At 41.1% G+C, this 20,784-nt stretch overlaps 1 protein-coding gene and 3 non-coding genes across 4 annotated transcripts in view; all 4 read right to left on the bottom strand.

The window, feature by feature from the left end:
* Positions 1–7,147: 7,147 nt before the first annotated feature.
* The window catches only part of LOC108040145 (protein rhomboid), a 31,763-nt gene continuing 18,126 nt past the window's right edge, over positions 7,148–20,784 (bottom strand). The window contains exons 2-4 of the mRNA XM_044457762.1: positions 9,997–10,395; positions 8,003–8,387; positions 7,148–7,867 (exon numbers count right to left, since the gene is read on the bottom strand). Coding sequence (XP_044313697.1) covers positions 7,551–7,867; positions 8,003–8,387; positions 9,997–10,395 — 1,101 coding nt within the window. The 3' untranslated portion in view covers positions 7,148–7,550. The remainder of the gene's footprint in view (positions 7,868–8,002; positions 8,388–9,996; positions 10,396–20,784) is intronic.
* Positions 14,731–14,802, bottom strand: Trnae-cuc. Its single transcript has one exon. It is a non-coding gene; the product is annotated as a tRNA-Glu (tRNA).
* Positions 15,048–15,119, bottom strand: Trnae-cuc. Its single transcript has one exon. It is a non-coding gene; the product is annotated as a tRNA-Glu (tRNA).
* On the bottom strand, positions 15,370–15,441 carry Trnae-cuc. The gene has a single exon. It is a non-coding gene; the product is annotated as a tRNA-Glu (tRNA).

Genomic DNA, 20,784 nt, shown 5'->3' with positions numbered 1-20,784 from the left:
CTGGCTGGGCTGGGTGGCGTCCCTCCATTCGCATTCCTCGACTCCAACGAAGAAGACGTCTGCGACATCCTGGGAAACTGTGTGGGCGACCTCGGAGGTGTGTGTAGGATCTGTGTATAACTCTGGTCCCGGACAGCCAAATCAACTAAATCAAATCGAGAACCGGCCCGACCTGAACACCAAACTAGTTCTCTCCCGGGCGCCAATTTAGCTGGGATGCATCCCATTATTTCTTGGGCTGTCGCCGTCTGATCTACAACTTTTGTTGCTTTATTGGCCAGCCAATGACCATATTAATTGTTTTAGCATTTAATGGTAATATCTTATTTAACAGGCTTCTCAAAGAAATTACTCACAAGCTAAAGTGTAATCTTATACTTGAAAATGTTAACTAATATTTCTGAAAAAACTAAGCAACTATCTCTGTTGATAATCCAGCAGAGAGATGATCGGTCTGATATTGGATGCAAACTTGCAACCCCATTTATTAGCCAACTTTTCATGTGTTAATTTTCCCGTCTTAATATTGCTGCTGTTGTTGACCGCACGCGTTTCCATAAACAAAACACCAAAAACTTGAGGCAAGCCACACCAGAAACCAAACAAACAAAATGCAGTACACAACGAAACGCGTGGCAGTCGCAAGTTTTCCAAAATCAGGTGCGGTTTAATGATTATAGCAGAGATCTGATTTCTCAACGATAAAATTGAGATATTCTATATTGGCATTGATTTAAAATGAGTTTAAATTTGTCAATTGAAATATTAGAAATTCTAAATAAAACTATGATAAGGTGTTTATGGCAAACTATCCATTTAATTTTCAAAGAAAGTATTACTAAACCCCCATCTGGCCCACTCCGTTCCTGTTTCTGGAACCATCTCCTTGGCTATGTTGCACCTCCTAGAGGAGTTCGTCTATTTGTTTTCCAAACAAGCCTCTTTCGCAGACAGGCAGGCGGGCAGATGCAGCTCCAGCTTCACTCCCCTCACCCAGCAGTTCAAGTGCGTTCAATTTTCAATAAATCCATAAAATTTAGCTTCGCTCCCCGCCAGCAGAGAAACCACAGCAGCCCCAACCTCGCTTTTCCTCCTCCTCGCCTGAGTTACTCGGATGTCTGGGCCAGTCAGTCCATGGCTGCATTTTTGTTTTGGTCTGTGCGGAGTAAACAATGCACCAACAGCAGTCGAGATGGAGGAGCATATAAAGGGGGCAGGAGGAACTGGAGGCCAGGAGTTGGATCCACCACATGCCAGATGAGTCACGGGACTATGGAGTAAAAGCAAGAGTAATTGGTTTTTAGACTTCTAACAGGTTTAAATTGTTAATACATATTTTTGGTTAACAAGATTAACTTGGTTTTGTTGTCTATATTTTGCACACTAAATTAATCATCAGTTTGAAAATGAAGACTACTTTTACTTATTACACATTTGTTATTAAATACTTTATACCTTACTTTATTGATAAGTAAGGAAGACATTTAATTTAATTTAAAGGAATAATTATATAAATTATTGTATTATATTTAACCAGCACCACTGTGCCATCGACAAGATTGTTGTGCCAGTCGGAAGTTAGTGAAGTTTCCACTGTCTATTCACAGACTTTTTCCCTTCACTCTGGACCATCGAAGACGTGAATACTCCGCATCTGTTGATTCTGCGGTCCCTGCGCAGCGTCATCTGCAACTCATCATTTTCTGAAATATTGCTCTTTTGCATACCTGCAGCCGTCTGCGTCCATTTCAGCAATTGTTGTTTTCGCCGGGTTAACAGAACTTAATTCCGAGCGATCAGACGGAGTTGGAAAAAGGAGAAGGAGGTTGAGAGGATTTCAATCAACTGGCGGACGCCACCGCAGACATAATTTATTGCCACTTTTCGCAACGATTTTCATTTCTCGCATTGACTTTTTTCTTAAGTGTTCAAAGGAGGAGATAGTGCAGGGCGGAACTAATTGATTGTGGGATGCTCCAGGAACTGTTCACCTCGCCGGGCGAAAGTTAATTGGCCTGGTCCAGACAGTCGGACACGGAGCACAGGTACTTGGCCACTTAAGTGCGCTTAATTAATGCAAACCGAATTCCCTCGATAGATTGCGAGGGGCAATTGTTTTGGCTGCAGGATTTGAGTCGCATTAGATGCGCATCGGGGGTAACAAGCGCGTCGCCTGTTCTTGGCCAGGATCCCTGGCAAGTAAACCACTTAATCCACATCGCAAATGGCCAAGTGTTGTGCAATTCCCGCCTGCTTTGGCTGCCTCGGCGGGGTGTGGATCGTAGGATATAGTAATTCACTAAAAGGAAGAGTTCATGGAAAAAGTAGGGTTTTCTTTTACTATATAATATATGTGTATCAAAACCTAAAGATATATTATTACTAACCTCTTATATTATTGAAATATTTACTATTTAAAATATGTGTATCAAAACTATTAAAATAAATAATATTATTGGGCTAAACAGGTCAATCTGTTCAGTGAGGTTTATTAACCTGTTAAAAAAGTACATTAATATATTAGTGTAATAGCTATATTCATCTTGTTTTTCGAATTGAAAAATGTATACTTAAAATAACATAATATGATAAAATACTACAAATAGCATAAAGAATATATGAAATATATTAATATTAATAATATGGGCATGTTGAATATATGAAAGTTGAATATAGGAAAGAATATATGAAATATATTAATATTAATATGATAGGCATGTTGAAATTAGATAACTGATTCTTACCATATCATCATCTTTGCAGCCAGGGCATTAAACCTTCGGTTTAAACCCATCTATTTGCTGCGTGGGTTGTTTTCTCGCTGTTGAATGTTTAGCAGTTGTTGTCAACTGACACCGTCAGTGACTTTTGGTGACCAAAGTGGGTGCAGTCCGGGGCGGAGGAGCCGCCAGTCTGGATTATCCTTTGTTGGGCATCGACAAGCAGCCAGCGAGAGGCTGAACATGGAACCGAACCGCTTCGTGTTGGATTTCTTGTTTTCACTCCACCCGCACTGAGCCACGCACTTTTTCGCTGAGCTTAATTGCGAGGTGTTCAAGTGAACTCTGATTGCTGCTGCTCCGAATCGGCTTCCTACTCCTTTGCTCCTCTGCTCCACCAGATTCCTCTCCAGCTTCTTTTCGATGGCGTTAATTGGGCAGCCAGAGCAGCAGCAGGCGAAACATTTGCTGCCACTTTGATGCCCTGCCGATGATACTCCAGCAAACTGCGACTTCAACAAGCTGCAGTCCCGAAAATTTGCATTTCAAGCAGCCCGCGATTTATGGCCCAGCCTTTGGGATCCGGAAGATATCGGTGGAGCTACAAGGGGTTGCTGTGACGAATCCAATTATGAGGCGCGCCAGCTGAAGGATTGGGGATGGGATGGAGATTGGGGATGGGGATCCAAGAGGAGGCTATTCCAGCCCTGACGGGTGCCATGTGCCTGATGCGATAATGCGCCATCAAATGGCCATAAATAAAGCGCACAAAGCGGATTAAGCGTTTTGTTAACAGATTTATATTGAGCTGAATTATGAGCCAGCGGCGAGGCTGAGATTTAATGAGTCTCTCCCCCGAGATGGCAATGAGATCGGGATCAATGGAATTAACTCGAGCTTATAGTTCCCTCGGGTTGTAGGGTGAAGTGATTGGGAGAAAGTAAGTAAGTCTACATTACTCCAATACCCACCATTTATGTTTGATAATTTGTCATAGTTTGTCCTTTAGATGCTTGCAAATTTATATTGAATTTAATTAAAATTAATTATTATCAACCTTAAAATTACATTTAACTTTGAGCCAAAGGCTGTAAACATTGTCTTAAATGTGATAAAATTGTTTTACTCCTGCATTTCTTTCGCCCAACTGTCAATTCATCCCCATATGTTTTATTTCTCAAGCTGCGTTTATGAAATCCCTGTTAAAGTTGCTGTCACTTCCATTTTGCTGGCTTCCATAGTTACAGAAACCCGGAGGAGAATATGAATTAGAATTGATGGCGAATGGTAAACAAGACTTTATGCAGATATTTGTTGATAAATTCATGAGACCTTCGCTTCGGATGGGAAATAAAATGAATGAACACTGAAAGTTGCAACACCGAATGTTGAGCTGCATAGTTGTGCTGCTTGCCAAAAATATTTATGCTGGAAATTCGAGCTGTTATCGATTGTGGAGGACATGCATATTGTATTTGCTTCTTTTTCCGACCATTTGTTTATCGAATTTAAGTGCTCCCCAAAGGGGGGTTGGAAAAACCTGTGACATTCTGGGATGTGTTTGTCTATTTTTTTGAGGGGACTGAGAGATGGCATACCGGGTGGATGGTCACTTAAAACCTGGCCAAAACTTACAGCAATCGAAAAGTAAGGCAACCAACAAAAAATATTCGGAACAAAAAAAAACACATAAAAACCCAGTTGCAAATTGCCCCCGAGGGCAGGCAATGGCAAATTGAGGCTGCCGCTGAAGAAGCCGCCTCACCTGGCCGAGGAGGAGGTACCTGGAGTATCTGGAGTACCTGGGAGGTGGGGAGGATCATCCTCATCAGTCGATCGACGAGTGGCAGCCGCGTGCTGAACTCCAAAGCCCAGAAAAGGAAGGAGGCGACTGGAGACTGGAGACGTCGGCATTTGGCCTGAGCGTCGAATTAAGCAAATTATGGTGGGCCCCAATGATCGATCCGAATTGTGGCCTGGACCCCCCTCCTTACCCCCGCCCCTGTCTCTGCGGCAGATGCTGCAATTTGCCTTAATGCCCAGGATTATGTTCGAAGCGACTGCGAAAGCTGCAAACTGTTGACTCTTTTTTTGCCGTATCCACTCAAATTGGCGCATGTAAATTTTTGGAGTCTGCAAAAGTCGCTGAACTATAGGGTCAGGCATATGGATTGGCAACAAGAGTTAGCAAAGGTTCCAAAAAAGTTAAGTTAAAAATTATGATAATATTATGTAAAGAGGACAAAAAAAGATACATTAAAAATATGTGTACCTATTTAAAACATTTTTAAAATGGCATAAATTTAATAGCAGTTACTTATGACTACTAAAACTGCTATACTGTGGCATCTCTAAAGGAAAACATTTTTGAGAATTAAGAAATTATCAGAAAAGATTGTCTGAGATTGTTAAAAATATATATAACTCAGATATAACTCAGTTTTTGTTGCCTTAAACTTCGAAAATTCTGCAGACAAATGTTTTTGTAATAACAAGCTTTAATACAACTAATTATCTTTAAAAGTTTTAAGAAATTTATGCACTTCCAGATTTTTTCAAATTTTTGGTTTATAGAAATCATATGTAGGGAATTCTGTGATCAACATTTTCCAGTCATATTCTTCGATTCTCATTCGTCCTGTCTCCTGTATTTTGTCTCCTTCTTGTGCTCCTTATTTCGCCTGACGCTGACATTTGTGTGTGCGCTGAAATATTTTTTGAATGCAGATTTTTCACTTAAAATTATTTCAATTACGCCAAGTGCAGGCCAAGGAGCCAAGAAGGAACCCGAGGATTGCGACTTGGCTTTTTTGTCGACTTGTCCTCTTCTCCGAATGGCAGCTGCTGCAGTTCAGTTGTCGCTTTCGGAACTTCAGCTGCAAGTAGATTAAATGCCGCAACCGCAAACAGACAAACTTGGTCAATTATTTTCAACGGCGGACACAAATTATTGATGCAGGCCCATCCCGTCCCGCCCCCTGGCCACTAAAAGGCAGGACGAGGGGATTGGGAACGGGTTGCAGGAGCCTGGAGTTTTAAAAGCTGCCCGACCAAACCGCATCATCAATCTGGGGAAGACTCCTTCGTCGTCGTCGTCGACGTCTCTTCTCGAGTGAGAGAAACGGAGACAATGGGCTCACCTCCCTACCCGCTTTTCTCGCAAAGGTCTTCATTAAATTAGTGAAATGAGCAAGTCGACGAGGATTCAGCTGCAATTCAACTGGAGGTGGCACACTCCAAAAAATATGGACCCGAATAAAGCAGGAAATTTAAGTACTTCATTTCAGAAAAACTTTGTTGTTTTCTTTTTATGACTTTTAAAAGTAATTCCATTTGATGGTAGAGAATATCACTTTATGAAAAGAAATGACATCCACTTCTGTTTTTTAACCCAAAATATTTAAAAGTATATATTAATAAATCAAATTCTTTTGTTTCATTAAAATGATAAATAAAATGTTGTTATTATTTAATCATTTATTTCCTCACACAATTTCTATCAAGAAAACAATTTCTGTAATTTAGATTATTTACCTTATACTTTTAGTTTACCTTAAAAATTAATTCCCATTTTTCGGAGTGCACTATCTTGATGTAGCTTAAACCTCTTAAGATGTGTTTTTCATTGAGGAACCCCAGAAGGTTCGCATCTCCGAGCAGCCGCTTTTAATGTCACAAATATTTGTTGTCAACTGTCAATTGAGTTGGACGCAGTGCGATACTCGATACTGGATACCAGGTGATTCGAATCGATGCAACTAGTGACGACTTAACGAGAACTCGAGGTGATCCTCTATGCTCCTCCGAGATCACAGATCCCCCGCGTTCTCCCTCGTCGATCTGCGATTGAGGAATCGCAAATGGCTTGCTAAATTGGCTCAACTTGCTGGGTGGGTCGAATGTTCGATTGAACCATCAATGTCTCATCAAAATGCGCACGGTTTGGGTGGTGCTGTGGTTGGCAATTGGGGAGTCACAAGCGTAGCTTGCAGCTATTGAATTACCAAAACATCGAATACAAGTTTACAATTTCATTTTCATTCAATGCGAAATCCAAAACCAAAACAGTGACCCCCTCTACCCCTCTTTCCACCACTGCTAATGGGGCCACCACACGATGGGGCAATTGCCAGAACAGAACAATGTCCAAAGCTTATGGCTAGTTTCTGTTTTTGTTTGTTATTAATTTCTGGCACCGTCTCTGAAAATGTTGGTCTATTGATTGCAGCCGTTTTAGCTGATTGGGGAATTAGCATCGCATTTTGGGGCAGTTTTTACCTCCGATTGGAATTCAAATGAAGTGGTTTTCCGTGGGCTTGATGCCAAACTTTACACATGTTTATTTCCATTGCTACATGACTTTTATCAGGGAAAACACTAAAAATCCACAAAATACAAACATTTAAAAGTGCTCTTCAGTTTGGTAATTTATTGAGTTAGAATTCTCGTTTGGAAATTCTTTTAATAATTTGATTTGGATATATAGTATGTCTTTAAGCTATGGTTTGGCATTAAAACTAAATAGGCAACTCAATGGAGGAGTCCATCAATTAGATAGCAACCCAAACCCGATCCTAAGTCTTTGATGTGAGCCAGGCTCAGTTCTTGAAAGGCCCATCTCCACTCCTTTGGCATTGGCATAAGATAAATGTTGGGACTTACGAGCTAAGAGTATTTTGAGCGATCCCCTCTTGAAGTGGGAGCCAGGATATCCGATAGATATGTCTTTTGAGCACACTGTCCTGGGGAAAGTCTTACCGACTAGTGACTAGACTAATACATAAGAGGAGACATATGAGCGGGATGCAGTCTTTTTGCTTCTGTCTCGGATCATCCCATTCCGAGGTCATTCAATAGGTGCTGCCTGATCACCTGACCCTCTTCCTCCGCCAGCAACTGGGCCGTGATCGTGTTGACCAGGTTGAAGGCGATTCCGAAGGCGCTGAATAGGCACCATACGCCCAGGGCCAGCCAGCGAAGGGGGCGTGGTCGTAGCTCACCATCCAGCTGCCGGAGGAGCAACAAACCCACACTGATCCCGGCCAGAGCTCCGGTCATGTGGGCGATATAAGAGACCGAGGGTCGCGTCTGTAAATGCTGCACTGCCAGTTCCCGAGAGTACAAAGCGTAGCCTAAATCGCAGAAGACTGGGGATAATAAAAATAAAAATAAATTCTATATTATGGTAATAGATAAATTACAATAACTAGAGGTAAAGCCTTTTAGCTGTCAAAAATAGTTATATTGCAAAAGAAAATTCCACAGATAAATAGTTAACTCACCAAAAGCAATCACAGCCAAAAGCTGTACAACTCCATGTCGCATCTGGCCGAAATTAAGCAACAGACTGGCTAGTTGAGCGGCCAGCAATGCATAGACCCCGCCACTGGCACCCACCAGATAAACCTCCGAGTCCACCACAGAAGTTCCCAAAGATCCAGCCAAAACTCCGGCCAAATAGATGACCCCCGTCCTCAATGATCCATGTACCAACTCCAAGGGTACTCCGAATAGCAGCTGGGTGAGCACATTGTATCCCAGGTGGAGCCAACTAGCATGGAGCAGGGCATAGCTGAAGAATCTCCACAGCTGGAGGCGCTGGTCAGGACGATACACCAGCAGCGAGTCCTCGGGCGGATCTGCATTCACCCATAGAAACACGAGGATCTGGGGATTTAGGGATGTAAAAGCGGGATTAAAAATAAATTGAATGAGTGATAAGAAAACACATTTATTGAAAATGTGAAAACACATTTATTTGTACTTAAAACAATCTACAATCAAAATAAGTTTAGAGGAAAAACTGGCATGAGACAGTTAACTGTTTATTGGAATAGTTTTTAAGCGAAACAACCTATTCCATAAATCTTTTTTTATTCCAAACTAGTTCCGAACCACTTCAAAAGCATTGCTTTTTGGGGGAACCCCCAAACGCACTTGAGGCCAAGAAGGCGGCAATAAAATCATCAAACCCGAACAGACAGAAAGCTTTGAGGAGGGGGGGTGGACAAAGCAACCCCCAAAGGCGCAGACTGCCAGCAGACAGCGACGAGACGTCGCCATCAATTCCCCCCAACCCCTGGGTTTCCATTTCTTCCCTTTTTCACTCCCTATTCCCCATTATTCCCTCCCCATTCCCCCTTTCTCCCCTTTTTTGTGGCCTGGCGGCGTCCAGTCTGTGTGGTGAGCAAAAAGCCAGACGCGGAAAACAAATCGTAGACGTGTTGGATTTTTCGCACGCACTCTGTATCCCTTCTTCTATCCCAAGTCCCCCTTTCCCCCTTTTCCCCCCTTTATGCTACTCGTATATCCTTCAACCGGAAGCCAACTTCCATTTACAAATGCATTGGACTGGGAGTGAGGGTCCAAGTCGTATTCCGTGTGTGTGGCCCTGTCGGCAATTTGTTTGCCTCAAAAGTCAATTGCTCGACCAGATCTGAGATGGGTGGCAGAAATATAAGGAATTCTTGGGGGTCTTTTATCTGGGGGCTGGGGCTGAAATATGATACAGCATCTCTGTTATGGCCAAACAAACAACCCTCTTCGTTGGCCATCTCATTTAAGTTGAGATACAAAACGAGCGGCAGACGTGACTACAAGATGCTGCGCATCGCCGCTCCAAATACTTAAATGTCGGGTTAAGAAAAGTACTGAAAACTGGACTAAAGCAGCATCTAATAATACTAAAGATAAGTGCTTAAGATGTAAGATTATTATTTTTTGTTTAATTTAAGATAGAATGGAATTAAGAAGGGGTTCATAAGTCTATTTCCTTGCTAAGTAATTTAAAGAATTACTTCTTTATGCTCTCCTTTGTAAACATTTTTAAGAACCTATTGGACCAAAATTAATACTCATTCCTTCCCAAAGTCTTAAAAAAGAAATATCAGACTTATTTTTTTCGAGTCTCTGTAAAGCTAGGTTACCCTTGAAAAAGTAATAAAAACTAAAACTCAAAGATTGAGGACTCATCGTATAATAAGTAATTGCTTAGACAGTCATCAGACACAAAAGATCAGGGGTTAGGTGCAAGCCAAATCCAATATGTTGGATATGCCAAGGGTTGCTGTGCAACTTGTACATGCCAACAATTAAACCGAACCAGAATGTGGCCATAATGTTGTGCTTTTATATGCGATGTCATGGCAACCTTACCCCATCGCCATCCCCAAATAAAGGCCACCCCCAAATGTGGCTTTTATGACCCTCAATCAACCCTTGAGGGTAATCGCATTAAAAAGCGGTCACATTTGGCGCCCAATGTGGGTCTACTCACCTCCAAGAGCGAAACGAGGATAATGAAAAAGGGTGGAACCCACTTGGAAGCGGTGGCCCCCTCAAGATGTTTCGCCTTGTGGCTCCCCCAATCCGGGGAACCTTTAGATGCTGCCACTCCGGATGCCCGCTGCACTGACTGCAATGCCATCAGCTGGTCACAGCAGACGCCCAGCACCAGGCCGGATTTCGACGAGGACGGAGCCGGCGGCATTTGCAGAACGGTACTGGGCGGCATCTCCTCCTGCTTCTCCTCCTCCTCCTCCTCCTTTGACTCCTGCTCCCCCTGCACCACCTCCCCTTGACTGAGGGGTCTATTTTTGGGGCGTCTGCCTTGTGACGGTGCCCCACTTAACAGGAGCAACTGAAGCGACGGCGGAGGCGACGCCGGAGACGGCTTCTGTCATGGTGAGATGAGCGGAATGCTGTCTGGCCCCGGCGGCGGCCTTCTGGAAAGAAGAGCAAAAAAGATCACTTAAGAAAATATTTCCCTTAAAAACCTACACCATAAAAATGATAAAAAAATTTATAAATTATATGCTTGGACTAGAGAATTCAATGCCTCTAAAACCTTATATAAAAAATCATTATATTTTGTTAAGATAATATTTTTTGTGGGTTTTCCTATACATTTTTATTAAAATCTAAAAAAACAAATATGGGTAAAATCAAATGTAGCTAAAGGCGTTTTAGTTTAGTTTTTCTGTATTGACTGAGCTAAGTCCTAACCTATTTTTTCGACCAGTGTAGAAGGGGATTACGCGGTGCTGACTATGGCCAAATTAGCTCAAGGTTGTCTCTTTTTCTGCGCCTGTCTTTGGCTTTGACTACAACTGCAGCGCAATTTCTCCCCGGCGCGTCTCGATTTGGCAGACGACGATATTCGACATCGCCAGAGGCGCCATTATTCAGGTCTATATCCCCCGGGCTCCCCTCCCCGGCCACCCCCTCTTTGTTCCCCCTTTTAATGGCCCTAGACGGCCATAAAAGAGTCAAGAATTTATTTCTTTTTTTTTGCACTCACAAGAAATTTATTTCCGCTGCGGCAGCACCGAAGAAAAGAAGGCCAAATTGCAACCCCGAAAGTGCTCAAACTTGAGATTAAGACGGAATTCGAAATTCTTAGCCGAAGAAAGCAGTCAAAAGAATGGCCAAAAGGCGTTTTGCCATAAGCCAGGGGGCTTTGGAGAAAGAAGAGCGGCAGTCAAACTTACGATCATAAATCTTGAAATTAAATGTTGCATAAAAAGTAATGTACCTATAGTAAAAGCAAATAGAGTTGGCTATTTATCATTCCTTATGTCTGGGAGAAATGTTATAGATGTCAGGCTTCTTATATATATTATACCAAAATAATTTTTAATTTACGATACAACCAATTTTTCGATAAACTTCTAGATTAAAAGTAAAATGTGAAAAGCTTAGATGAATTCAATTTTATGGTGTCCATGATTCAAGTGGACGGCAAATAACTCGTACGCCAACTAATCCAAACAGTAAGCTTTTGCTTGAGGATTAACTAGTTTATGTACATGTTTTGGTTTTGCCTAGTTTATGTTTTTGGTTTCCCATGGCGTGTCCTTTTCCTTTCTGGCGTGTCCTTTTCGGTTCTGTTGTGGTGCGGTGCAGTTGCTCTTGGTAATGAGTTTTAATGGTGATTACCTTTGGCCCAAAACAACAGGGATAGTGGAAGGTCCTGTCGTGTTGTCCTGCCCTCTTCAGGGCTCCGTTTCCCAAAAACTTGTTTCACAGACGGAAGTGTTGCTCTTGGTCTTCCCCTTAATGATCCTGGCGCACAACTGGCAAACCGGTTAATGGATCCGAATATGGGGACTGAGGGGCAGGCGCATGCCAAAAACTGTAAAAATATCGACAGGTGTATCCTTAATGTCCTTAAACATCGATTCCTGGTAGCTTCGACTGCTTGTTCAACTTGGTTTGCCGCTTTTTCTGCCGTTGTCCTTGGCACGCAACTTGTTCGTGTGCAGGACACTGAAACGCACAATATCCTTGAAACAAACATCCAACTTCCTCTGTGCCTCGTACTCCTCCTTTTTACCCTCTTCAGGGGCCCTGTGTTTGCCTTCCTGCTTGGCTCATTTGGCAAAGGCAAAAATCGAAGTTCAACTCGCCGTTGAAGTTGATTATGCAAGCCAACCTTCTACGGTGCTCCACCAATATTTTTTTTCTCCTCTCGTTACACAGAAAATAATATTTTATAATAGATAGATTGTATTTTCTATAAGTTCTATTAATTTAAAAAATATTTTTGGGGGCAAAGATATGTTCACGTGAAAAAATACATTTAAATTCTTTCTTTTTTTTTGCTCAATAGAGGAGAGATGGTTTGGATATAATAAATAGTAGGCTTTATTAATTATTAAATACAAGGTTCAATGCCCTTGGTCTTTTATTATTAAAGTTTGAGTAACATTCATAGTACTTTTCTAATTTTCAATTAATTAGTGCACCTTTTGATTTATTTACATAAAAGTGGGTGGTAATTGGTTTATTGAATTTATTTTTCCAGTGCCCTGCTCCTTGAGCTGCTGTTCTAGATTTCCTTACTCGACCGCATTTTGTGTTTGCATTGGGCAAACATTTCATTTACATAATGCTGACTATTTGTGTTTGCATTATTTGCTTCCATTCCTTTGCTTTCAAGTACTTTCCTAAGGTTATCAAATATGTGAGCGTATTCCCACCCATTTTTTCGGTATTTTCTTTTATTGATTTATGCGATTCGATGGGAGACTAAATTGGCTTGAAACACATTGGAAATTATTTTACAATTCCTGGGAAATTGCATAGCGAAGAGATTTCCCTTCTGAATAAATACGGTTAGTTGAAGTTGGCAAGCGAAAGGGCGAAAGACAAAAACAAATTTAATTACTGAAGCCGCAGGGTGTACCACCCAAAAGAAATAGTGAGAGAGAAATGTACATAAAAAATACATAATTACAACGCGGCTTAAATGCCTTTGGGTCGAGAGCAAAAGTTACGGAAAACGAGTTGGCAGCTCCCTCAATGCACAGTCAGTGGGCGGGTCGAAAAGTGAAAGAATAACGAAGAAAGTTACGTTAACAAAACGCAACAACAAATCAACTGCAAACAACAACAAGACGATAAACATAAACTACCAACAATGACGAGAAAATTACTATAAAACTATAATTGAAAAATGTTTACCAGGTGGGTGGCTCTTATGTATGGCGATGGTGGGATCAAAGAAAAAAGTTATGGGAGCTTACACAGAGGAAATTGAAATCTACACTTCTGTACAACCATTTGTATTTTGGGACTATTTTCAATTCAGCTTTGAATGTTAAAAAAAATAGTTTACAAATAAAATTAAGGATCGTGATATCCAGTTGCTAACTCCACTGGTCATAATTTTTAACAATATGGCAAGAGCAAATAACTTTTCCCTTTTAAATGGGCTCAAAAGTGAAGATTTGAATAACTTATCTAGAACTTTTTCTTTTTAAATGGGCCTAAAAGTGAAGGTTCGGGTAACTTATCTAGATTCCGATTCTAAAAAGGTTTTAAAAGGTGAAGGTGAAGAATGAAACAAAATGTTTGATTTACAAAATGGTTTATTTATATAAACTCTAAGAACGGAAGAACCACTCAGATTAAGCCTCTGTTTAAAATTCATACATTGCATTACATTAAAGGTCACCCATTAGAGCTTTCACTGTACCCCAACTCTGGGAACGGTTTTCACTTTTATTCATTTTTTTCAAAGGTTTCTTTTCGCATTTTTTGTATGAGACGATAATGAAGCGTTATGAAAGATGTACATGAAAAGCGAAAAGGGTTGGGGGACAGTTTAGTTGATGGAAAGGGGGTGGCAGGGTTTTGACGCCCAAAGTCTTAGCTGGTTTCACAATAAAATTCCGACAATTGAAGCGAATGCGATTAAAAGTCGCGCACGCCATCGCAGAAGAAATGCGAAGGGGGGCGAGGGGTGGGGAAAAGTGACAGAGGGGCTACGAGGAGGGGGCAAGTGGAGCATCGCGATAGCCGGCGACTTGAAATTCTCAAGCCGAGAAACTGGGAAACAACGACCCACGCAGGCTTCAAAGTTCATTTCCATTCGGGTTGCATGTCAAGCTGCAGTGGCACAGGAGTGAAGAGAGGCGAATGTGGGAAGCAGGCTAGCCCTGTCCCACTCCATCCCATACCCCCCTCCCTCACACTTCGATGGATGGTCTTTCTCTTTGCTTTCAATTTAATTGTAATTTCTTTTGTGTTTATTGCGTTTTTGTGTGTCTGCTGCTTACGTTTTAATTTCATTAACTTGTGTTTACTGTGTGAAACACTTGCCCTTACTCGGACCCCCTTTTCCCTCTTTAGACCGCCTCTGGGCCATAAAACGCTCCACATAAAACTTAGACCACAAGAGCTTGCCTTTGATTCTGTTGTTGTTTGCACAATTTCAACAGAAGAATGGAGCAGAAGCTGCTCTTGATGTCGAGTCCAGATTTCAGAGATTTAGAACGGCCAACAAAAAGAAATTTCTAAACTGCCCAATTCGTTGGTGGTCCAAAAGTTAAAACGAGCCATGATTAGATTTGATAGATATTTGGATAGAAGTAAATACAAGAAGCAGTAAAGAAATTAAAAACAACCGCATTAAAAACTTTATTAAATTAACTTTTTCTAGCATATATGCATGCATATGCTATAAAGAATATACAATTTTGTAAACCAAAATAATTCGCAACCATATTTCCCATACCGGGAATTGAACCCGGGCCTTCCGGGTGAGAGCCGGATATCCTAACCACTAGACAATATGGGAGATGAAAGGACAGGAAGTGTTGAATAACGAATTACTAGTTAATTATTTATATTTTAGATATTTTATTCTTATACGAGAAACTAATTGTCAATTCTTAGAAACAAACAAAAAGATAAACGTCATTTTTTACAACTTTGTATGGTTTATCACGACCTTTTCGGGATATACAATATATATTATATATATGAGATTTTTTAAATTTATCTAAAATAATAAATACTTACATAAAAAAGTCATAGCCATATTTCCCATACCGGGAATTGAACCCGGGCCTTCCGGGTGAGAGCCGGATATCCTAACCACTAGACAATATGGGACTTGAGTTCCACCAAGTTAGATGTAGTTAAGAATTCTGGTAGTACTTATTTATAGAGATCCGATCCTCCATTATTATTTCCTCACCTTACCCTATCGTATTTAAAGAAATACTGAAGGTTTTATGCTGAACTTTAAAAGGTTAATATATTAATTAAATGCGTAGATCACCTGGCATGGTTATACTTTTTCTGATGTCTTTAAGAAAAAAATATAATTTTTCGTAATGAAAAAAAATTTTGAACCATATATTTCCCATACCGGGAATTGAACCCGGGCCTTCCGGGTGAGAGCCGGATATCCTAACCACTAGACAATATGGGATATGAATACGTGGCGCGCCAAGCACCAACTTCAGACGAGCCCCAAGCGAGATCGTTTTTCGCTGGCCACTTAAACGTGAACGTAGCTTTTGTTTTTGGAGATTTATTTTGATCGGCGTTTATATTTAGCCACTGAATCACATAATGCTACGTAGAAAACCCAAACATGATGACGAATGTAAATTAGCTATCGAATGGATCAGATTGAAAAGGAATGCAAAGCGTTGGCATATGCTTATAATTCTGCCAGTCGGATCTGTGAAAAATCGCAAATTTCCCTCCCCCTATTTTACCCTTTTCTTTTCTTGGTCTGTCTCCCTGCTTAAGTATGTATGTCTTTTCGTATATTTCTACGACTTCGCGTCAATGCACAAATCAGTTAACGTCCGGCAGACGACAACGGACGGTGGATGGTGAGTGGTGCATGGACGGTGGAGGATGGACGGCGGACGGTGGACAGACTTAATCACCTGCAGCGACAAAGACACCACCGACTGAACCACCTGACCACTATTGTTGTTGCTGCCTAAACAAGTGCACCGGGTATCCATGTTTATTTTACGGTTCAACGATTATTACCAGTTATTGTCTAATGCAACCGTAAAAGGGGCCACCGAAGGGGGAAGGTGGGAGAGGTCACACGCCCCACCACCACCAACAACAACAATGCCACTACGGCGGCAGACAGCGAACAGCAACCACAAGCAGACCAGCGACAGACAGAATCGGGGATCGAGGGGAACTGCTTGGGGGAGAGTGGCTCTGGACAAGTTTGGGACTGCAGTAGGTGTTGCCTGCAACCACCGATGGTGCAAGGTCCAAGTGGGTGAGACTGCACCGCAAAAAATAAATATAATTTATATTTATATTTAAGTCTATGAAAGACAAGGTTAATTCATAGACTTTAAATTGTTATAAGATATATTTATCACTAGTTTAAGGTTGGCGTTGTTAAAACTCAGGTGTAGGAGCTCACAATAATCATAAGTAAATTCAACCGCATTATTCAGGTTTTTAATGACAATAAAATTAAATTAAACCAGTTTTCCTAAATTCTATTATTTTTTTCTCTCTGCATTGACTCGTATCTGTGTAGGTTGTTCCTGTGGTCCCTGCTCATTTCGCTATCAATATTTCAAACTCGTTCCAAACTTTTGCCTTTTTCAGAAGGGAGTAGAGTCCAGTGGCGAGAGAGAAAGAGGGGAGGTCAAAACGGAAGTTCACACGGAAATATAGGAAAATACAAGAATAATAATAAAACGTAAAACAAAATATAAAAGACGGCCAGACAAGCATAATGCTCGTACATATAATCAAAACGGAACAACCAAAAATGTGAAAAAATGAATCACGCAAACAGACAAAGCAGATCGAATCGGGGTGGCTAAAGTTTCATTCGATTTGGAAATTGAACATTCCCAGATATATATCCAGCCCAAAAGGGGAGGCCAATTTCGTAATATGGCAACTAAAACAAAAATGAAAATGAAAACGAAAACTACAGCCGAAATCGAAAGACGTAGAGCCAAGTATTTGCGGAATGCCAGGGAGGAAATGACGAACACTTTGGCATGAGGCCACAGTGGAGATTGTCAAGGAGAATCTAAATAAAAGGGGGATTAATGTGGAAGTGGATGTGGTTGCTGGGCAGACGATGACATATCAATAAATTAAGCACGCAGCCGATTAAAGTGCGTGGCCCAACGAGACGAAGTCTAGACGAAGGAGAATCCAATAAAGCACGCACATGCAGATCAAAAAATTATCACTTATGAACATGTGCTTGTCCTATACATTTGGAACATATATAGATAGATTATATCTGAACGTGCAACAGAAATTTAAAAGACTCGTCAAATAAAATGAAGCAACTTTAAGAGTTTTAATTTGCTGATTATTTTTGTGCCGTGCAGATATTTCAAAAACTCCAGAATACATAAATATTTATTCGTATGGCCAGCAGATGGCATTCTGAGATCACTAGTTGAGCTTGATTTATGGGTTGAGAATTGCGCCTGAGTCCGATCTAATAAATATCTATGGAAATTGCAGCACGAACTCTGCGAAGCACTGCGATAATTAACTTCCATGCTAAAGATACAAAGATGCAAGTAGCGCCGAGCAGGTCAATTGCTGCCTCTTTCTCCATCAAAACCCCCCTCTTTCTTTGTCTCTTTCTATCTGCTCTTCAGCTGATTGTGTCGAGTGAAGCAATTTAATGCAAAAGCCATCAATTAACCCGCTTTTACCGCCAGATACAAAAGTATCTTTTGCAGCACTCGAACGGTTCGATGCGAGATGCAACGATTTGCACGTAGTTCCGTTAGCTAATTGGATGCTGATGGCTCACGGCCGCCGATCAGCCTCCGATTCCGATTCCGACTTCGATTTGGTGGCCAGGAAGGAAACTGTGCGGAAATTGCCTTGCCCTGCCAATGGAACGTTGACCCAGGGCAGGAATTTTCCAAGCGCAACCGTCCACTTGTTTGTTGCCACATGAATAATTAATTTATGATTTTTCTCATTGTAAATCATAACAATTAATGTGGCATTAAATGGTCAGACAGGAGGAGGATGGGGAGTAACAGGAGGAGGCCAACATGACCATGGCCAAAGGCGAGCAGCAACATCAAAAGGCAATTATGCTCCCCCAATCCGCCGAGTGGGTGAGCAGTGAAAAATGTTAATAAGAAAACAGCGAAAGAAAAGTATTCCGCGGGGAGAGGGGCAATGGGGGGCAGAATTCGCACGGTAATGGAAATGAAAATGGAAATGGCTTGACAAGCCTTTTGTTCTCGCGTTTTTTCTCTAGAAGTCAAAGACAAATGAAAGAGGCGAACCACAGATTGCTCAGGAAGGAAGATAGGAAGGAAATAATTGGGGGGACACAAGAAGCCAAGAGACAGCTTAAATTGTTAGTTAAATAGCTCTTATTTAAACAAGCAAGCTTAAAGATCCCTCAATTAAGATCCATGAATAAATGGGTGATTCGTGTTTTTATACTTGGGAAATCAAATAACTCAACTTAAAATAATCTAACGTAATAAACCTGTTTCTAATCAGTAAGATACAATCCAACTTTGGTCTTATTTAGCAAGTTCAATGCTAAATTTCTAGGGCTTTTCCAATAAATATTTGCATTCGTTTTCCATCATGATTTCACCCGTGGACAAGTTTTCCCAAGCTCCGTGGAACGAGTGGCTAATGTGCGATCCATTTTTGTGCGACTTTCCACGAGACGAGAAAATCGCGGGCATAAAGCAAAGGCGGCGTCATTAATGGGTTCAATAGCTGAGCAAAGTTGGTGCAACTGCGGCTCACACCCCGATTTTCCCCCCTTGCCGCCCTTCTGGGGCTCAATGAACCGGACTTTGCCCCGCCCCGATTATCACATTTCGATTAGCGACGACTCCAAAGCGGAGCGGAGCTGCGCTGACCTGCCAACTGGCGTTCATAACCACATTAGCACCGCTGGCGCTGCCCTCGACCCACCGATGACCCACCTGCCCCGCCCCCTTCTCAGATCCATATTCGCGGTATATACATATATCCCCCGATCTACGTTCGCTTCCTCGACATTCACTGCGCAACTGGCCAACATTGTTGCCGCAGTCAGTGGGCCCGTTCCGCCCCCTGGACCGCCTCTTCTTCTTTGCACGAAAGCGGCGCCTACCTGTCCCCCTTCACCTGCCCCTCCCCCCCATTCCACTCCCCTTTCTTGGCGTGGTAATTATTCGCGCTCAGGTGAGTACGCGGGTCTGCAAAGCGTAACTTGTAGCTTGTAGATACATCCACGTATCTCTTCGCACGCATCTACATATGGAAAGCCATGGGCATGGGCCGAAGCTGGAAACTGTGAAAAGTGCTAGAGATGAGCAGGTGCACTCAAAGGTGGTTTATGGCAAAGCAATATTTCAATATTCCAATCAATCTTTCACAACCACATTCTAGAAATATTAAATGTCTTTATGTCATGAAAGGTAAATAGAAATAAATATTTTAAAATAAATATATTCACATCCCCGTAAAGCAAAACTAAAGTTTGTCAATGTTTTATGAAATAGGATACAACTGTAACTATAATAGTTAGATTGAAATAGACAACGGCTGTTGTGGATTTTATTTTTTGTTTTCTCAAGAATAATATTTGCATTATACCACAGGCATAGTTTTAAATCTTAAATTTCTAGAGAAATTATTTAAATGTTTCACCTCAAAAATATTGAAGAATAAAGTTCATAGAAACATTTCGAAAAGGGAATTTGCATAATTCCGCTAAGATATCTTTGGCATTTCCCGTTAGTATTTCGTATCTTTTTGCTCCCGTGAGTCACGGTGCCATCGCTTATGCAGATGGACAAAAGTTAATCACCGTTGCCGTTTAGCTCACTGAGCTTGTTGTTGGGACTCCGCTTGGATCTCGTCTGCGAGTTGGAGATGGAGCTGGAGCTGGAGCTTTGCCTTAGCTGTTGGCTCGCATAGTTTACATTTTATAAGTTAATTGAGTTAACTGTGCAACGCTCTCACTTTGTGGTCATTTGCAGATGCAGATTGGCTGAGTATCCGCCAGATATATAATATCTGCAAGTGCATCCATCGGATGCAGCACTGATCATCGGGATCAACTATCTATGGGTGGTCATTTCACATCCCTCGCGGAATACTGTTGCTTTAATTATAAATACTTTCCACCTTTTTGTCGGCGTTTGTAAATCTGCATAATTCGTGTTGTGGTTGAAAACATTAAAATGAAAAAAAAAAATGGGAGAGAACAAAATAAAAAAAAAAACAAGCGGGTGACCAACAATTTCAGCTGTTTGCTGTTTAATTGCCAGAATATTTTATTTCACATATATATCCATTCATTTTTTCATTTTGTGCTGTTTGCCGGACATTTCTGTGTTTTTCTCGATTTTGGTTTTTCAGCTTTGCTGATTTCTTTTTTCGTTTGCCGTTTCTGGTTTTTCACATTCTGTCAATGCAAAATAATAACCTAAATAGCTGTGATAACTCTTTGTAAACGATTTGTGTTCGGTTTGTCCGTGATTTTTGCTTAATTCTATTATAAATACTACATGAGGACAGTGTGTTGCATTGGATCAAAGGGTTTTAAATTGTATATTATATGGTTTCAAATTAAACAAAAGTAATGCAGGGGCATAAGAGATAATTAAAATGGAATAAAATTAATTATATGGGTATTTAACGTCTTGTATTTTATTAAAGGTATTCTTTATATTGACATTGCCAGTATTTAAACATTAATTACACCTATTTTAACATACTTGCAGCACTGTTTTTGGAAAATAAAACTATTTAACCCCATCAGTTTGAGTTTATTGAA

Source organism: Drosophila rhopaloa, unplaced genomic scaffold, assembly GCF_018152115.1.
Source record: "Drosophila rhopaloa isolate 14029-0021.01 unplaced genomic scaffold, ASM1815211v1 contig_163, whole genome shotgun sequence".
NCBI lineage: Eukaryota > Metazoa > Arthropoda > Insecta > Diptera > Drosophilidae > Drosophila > Drosophila rhopaloa.
Note: the sequence above shows the minus strand (reverse complement) of the source record. Positions and strands in the feature narration are given on the sequence as shown.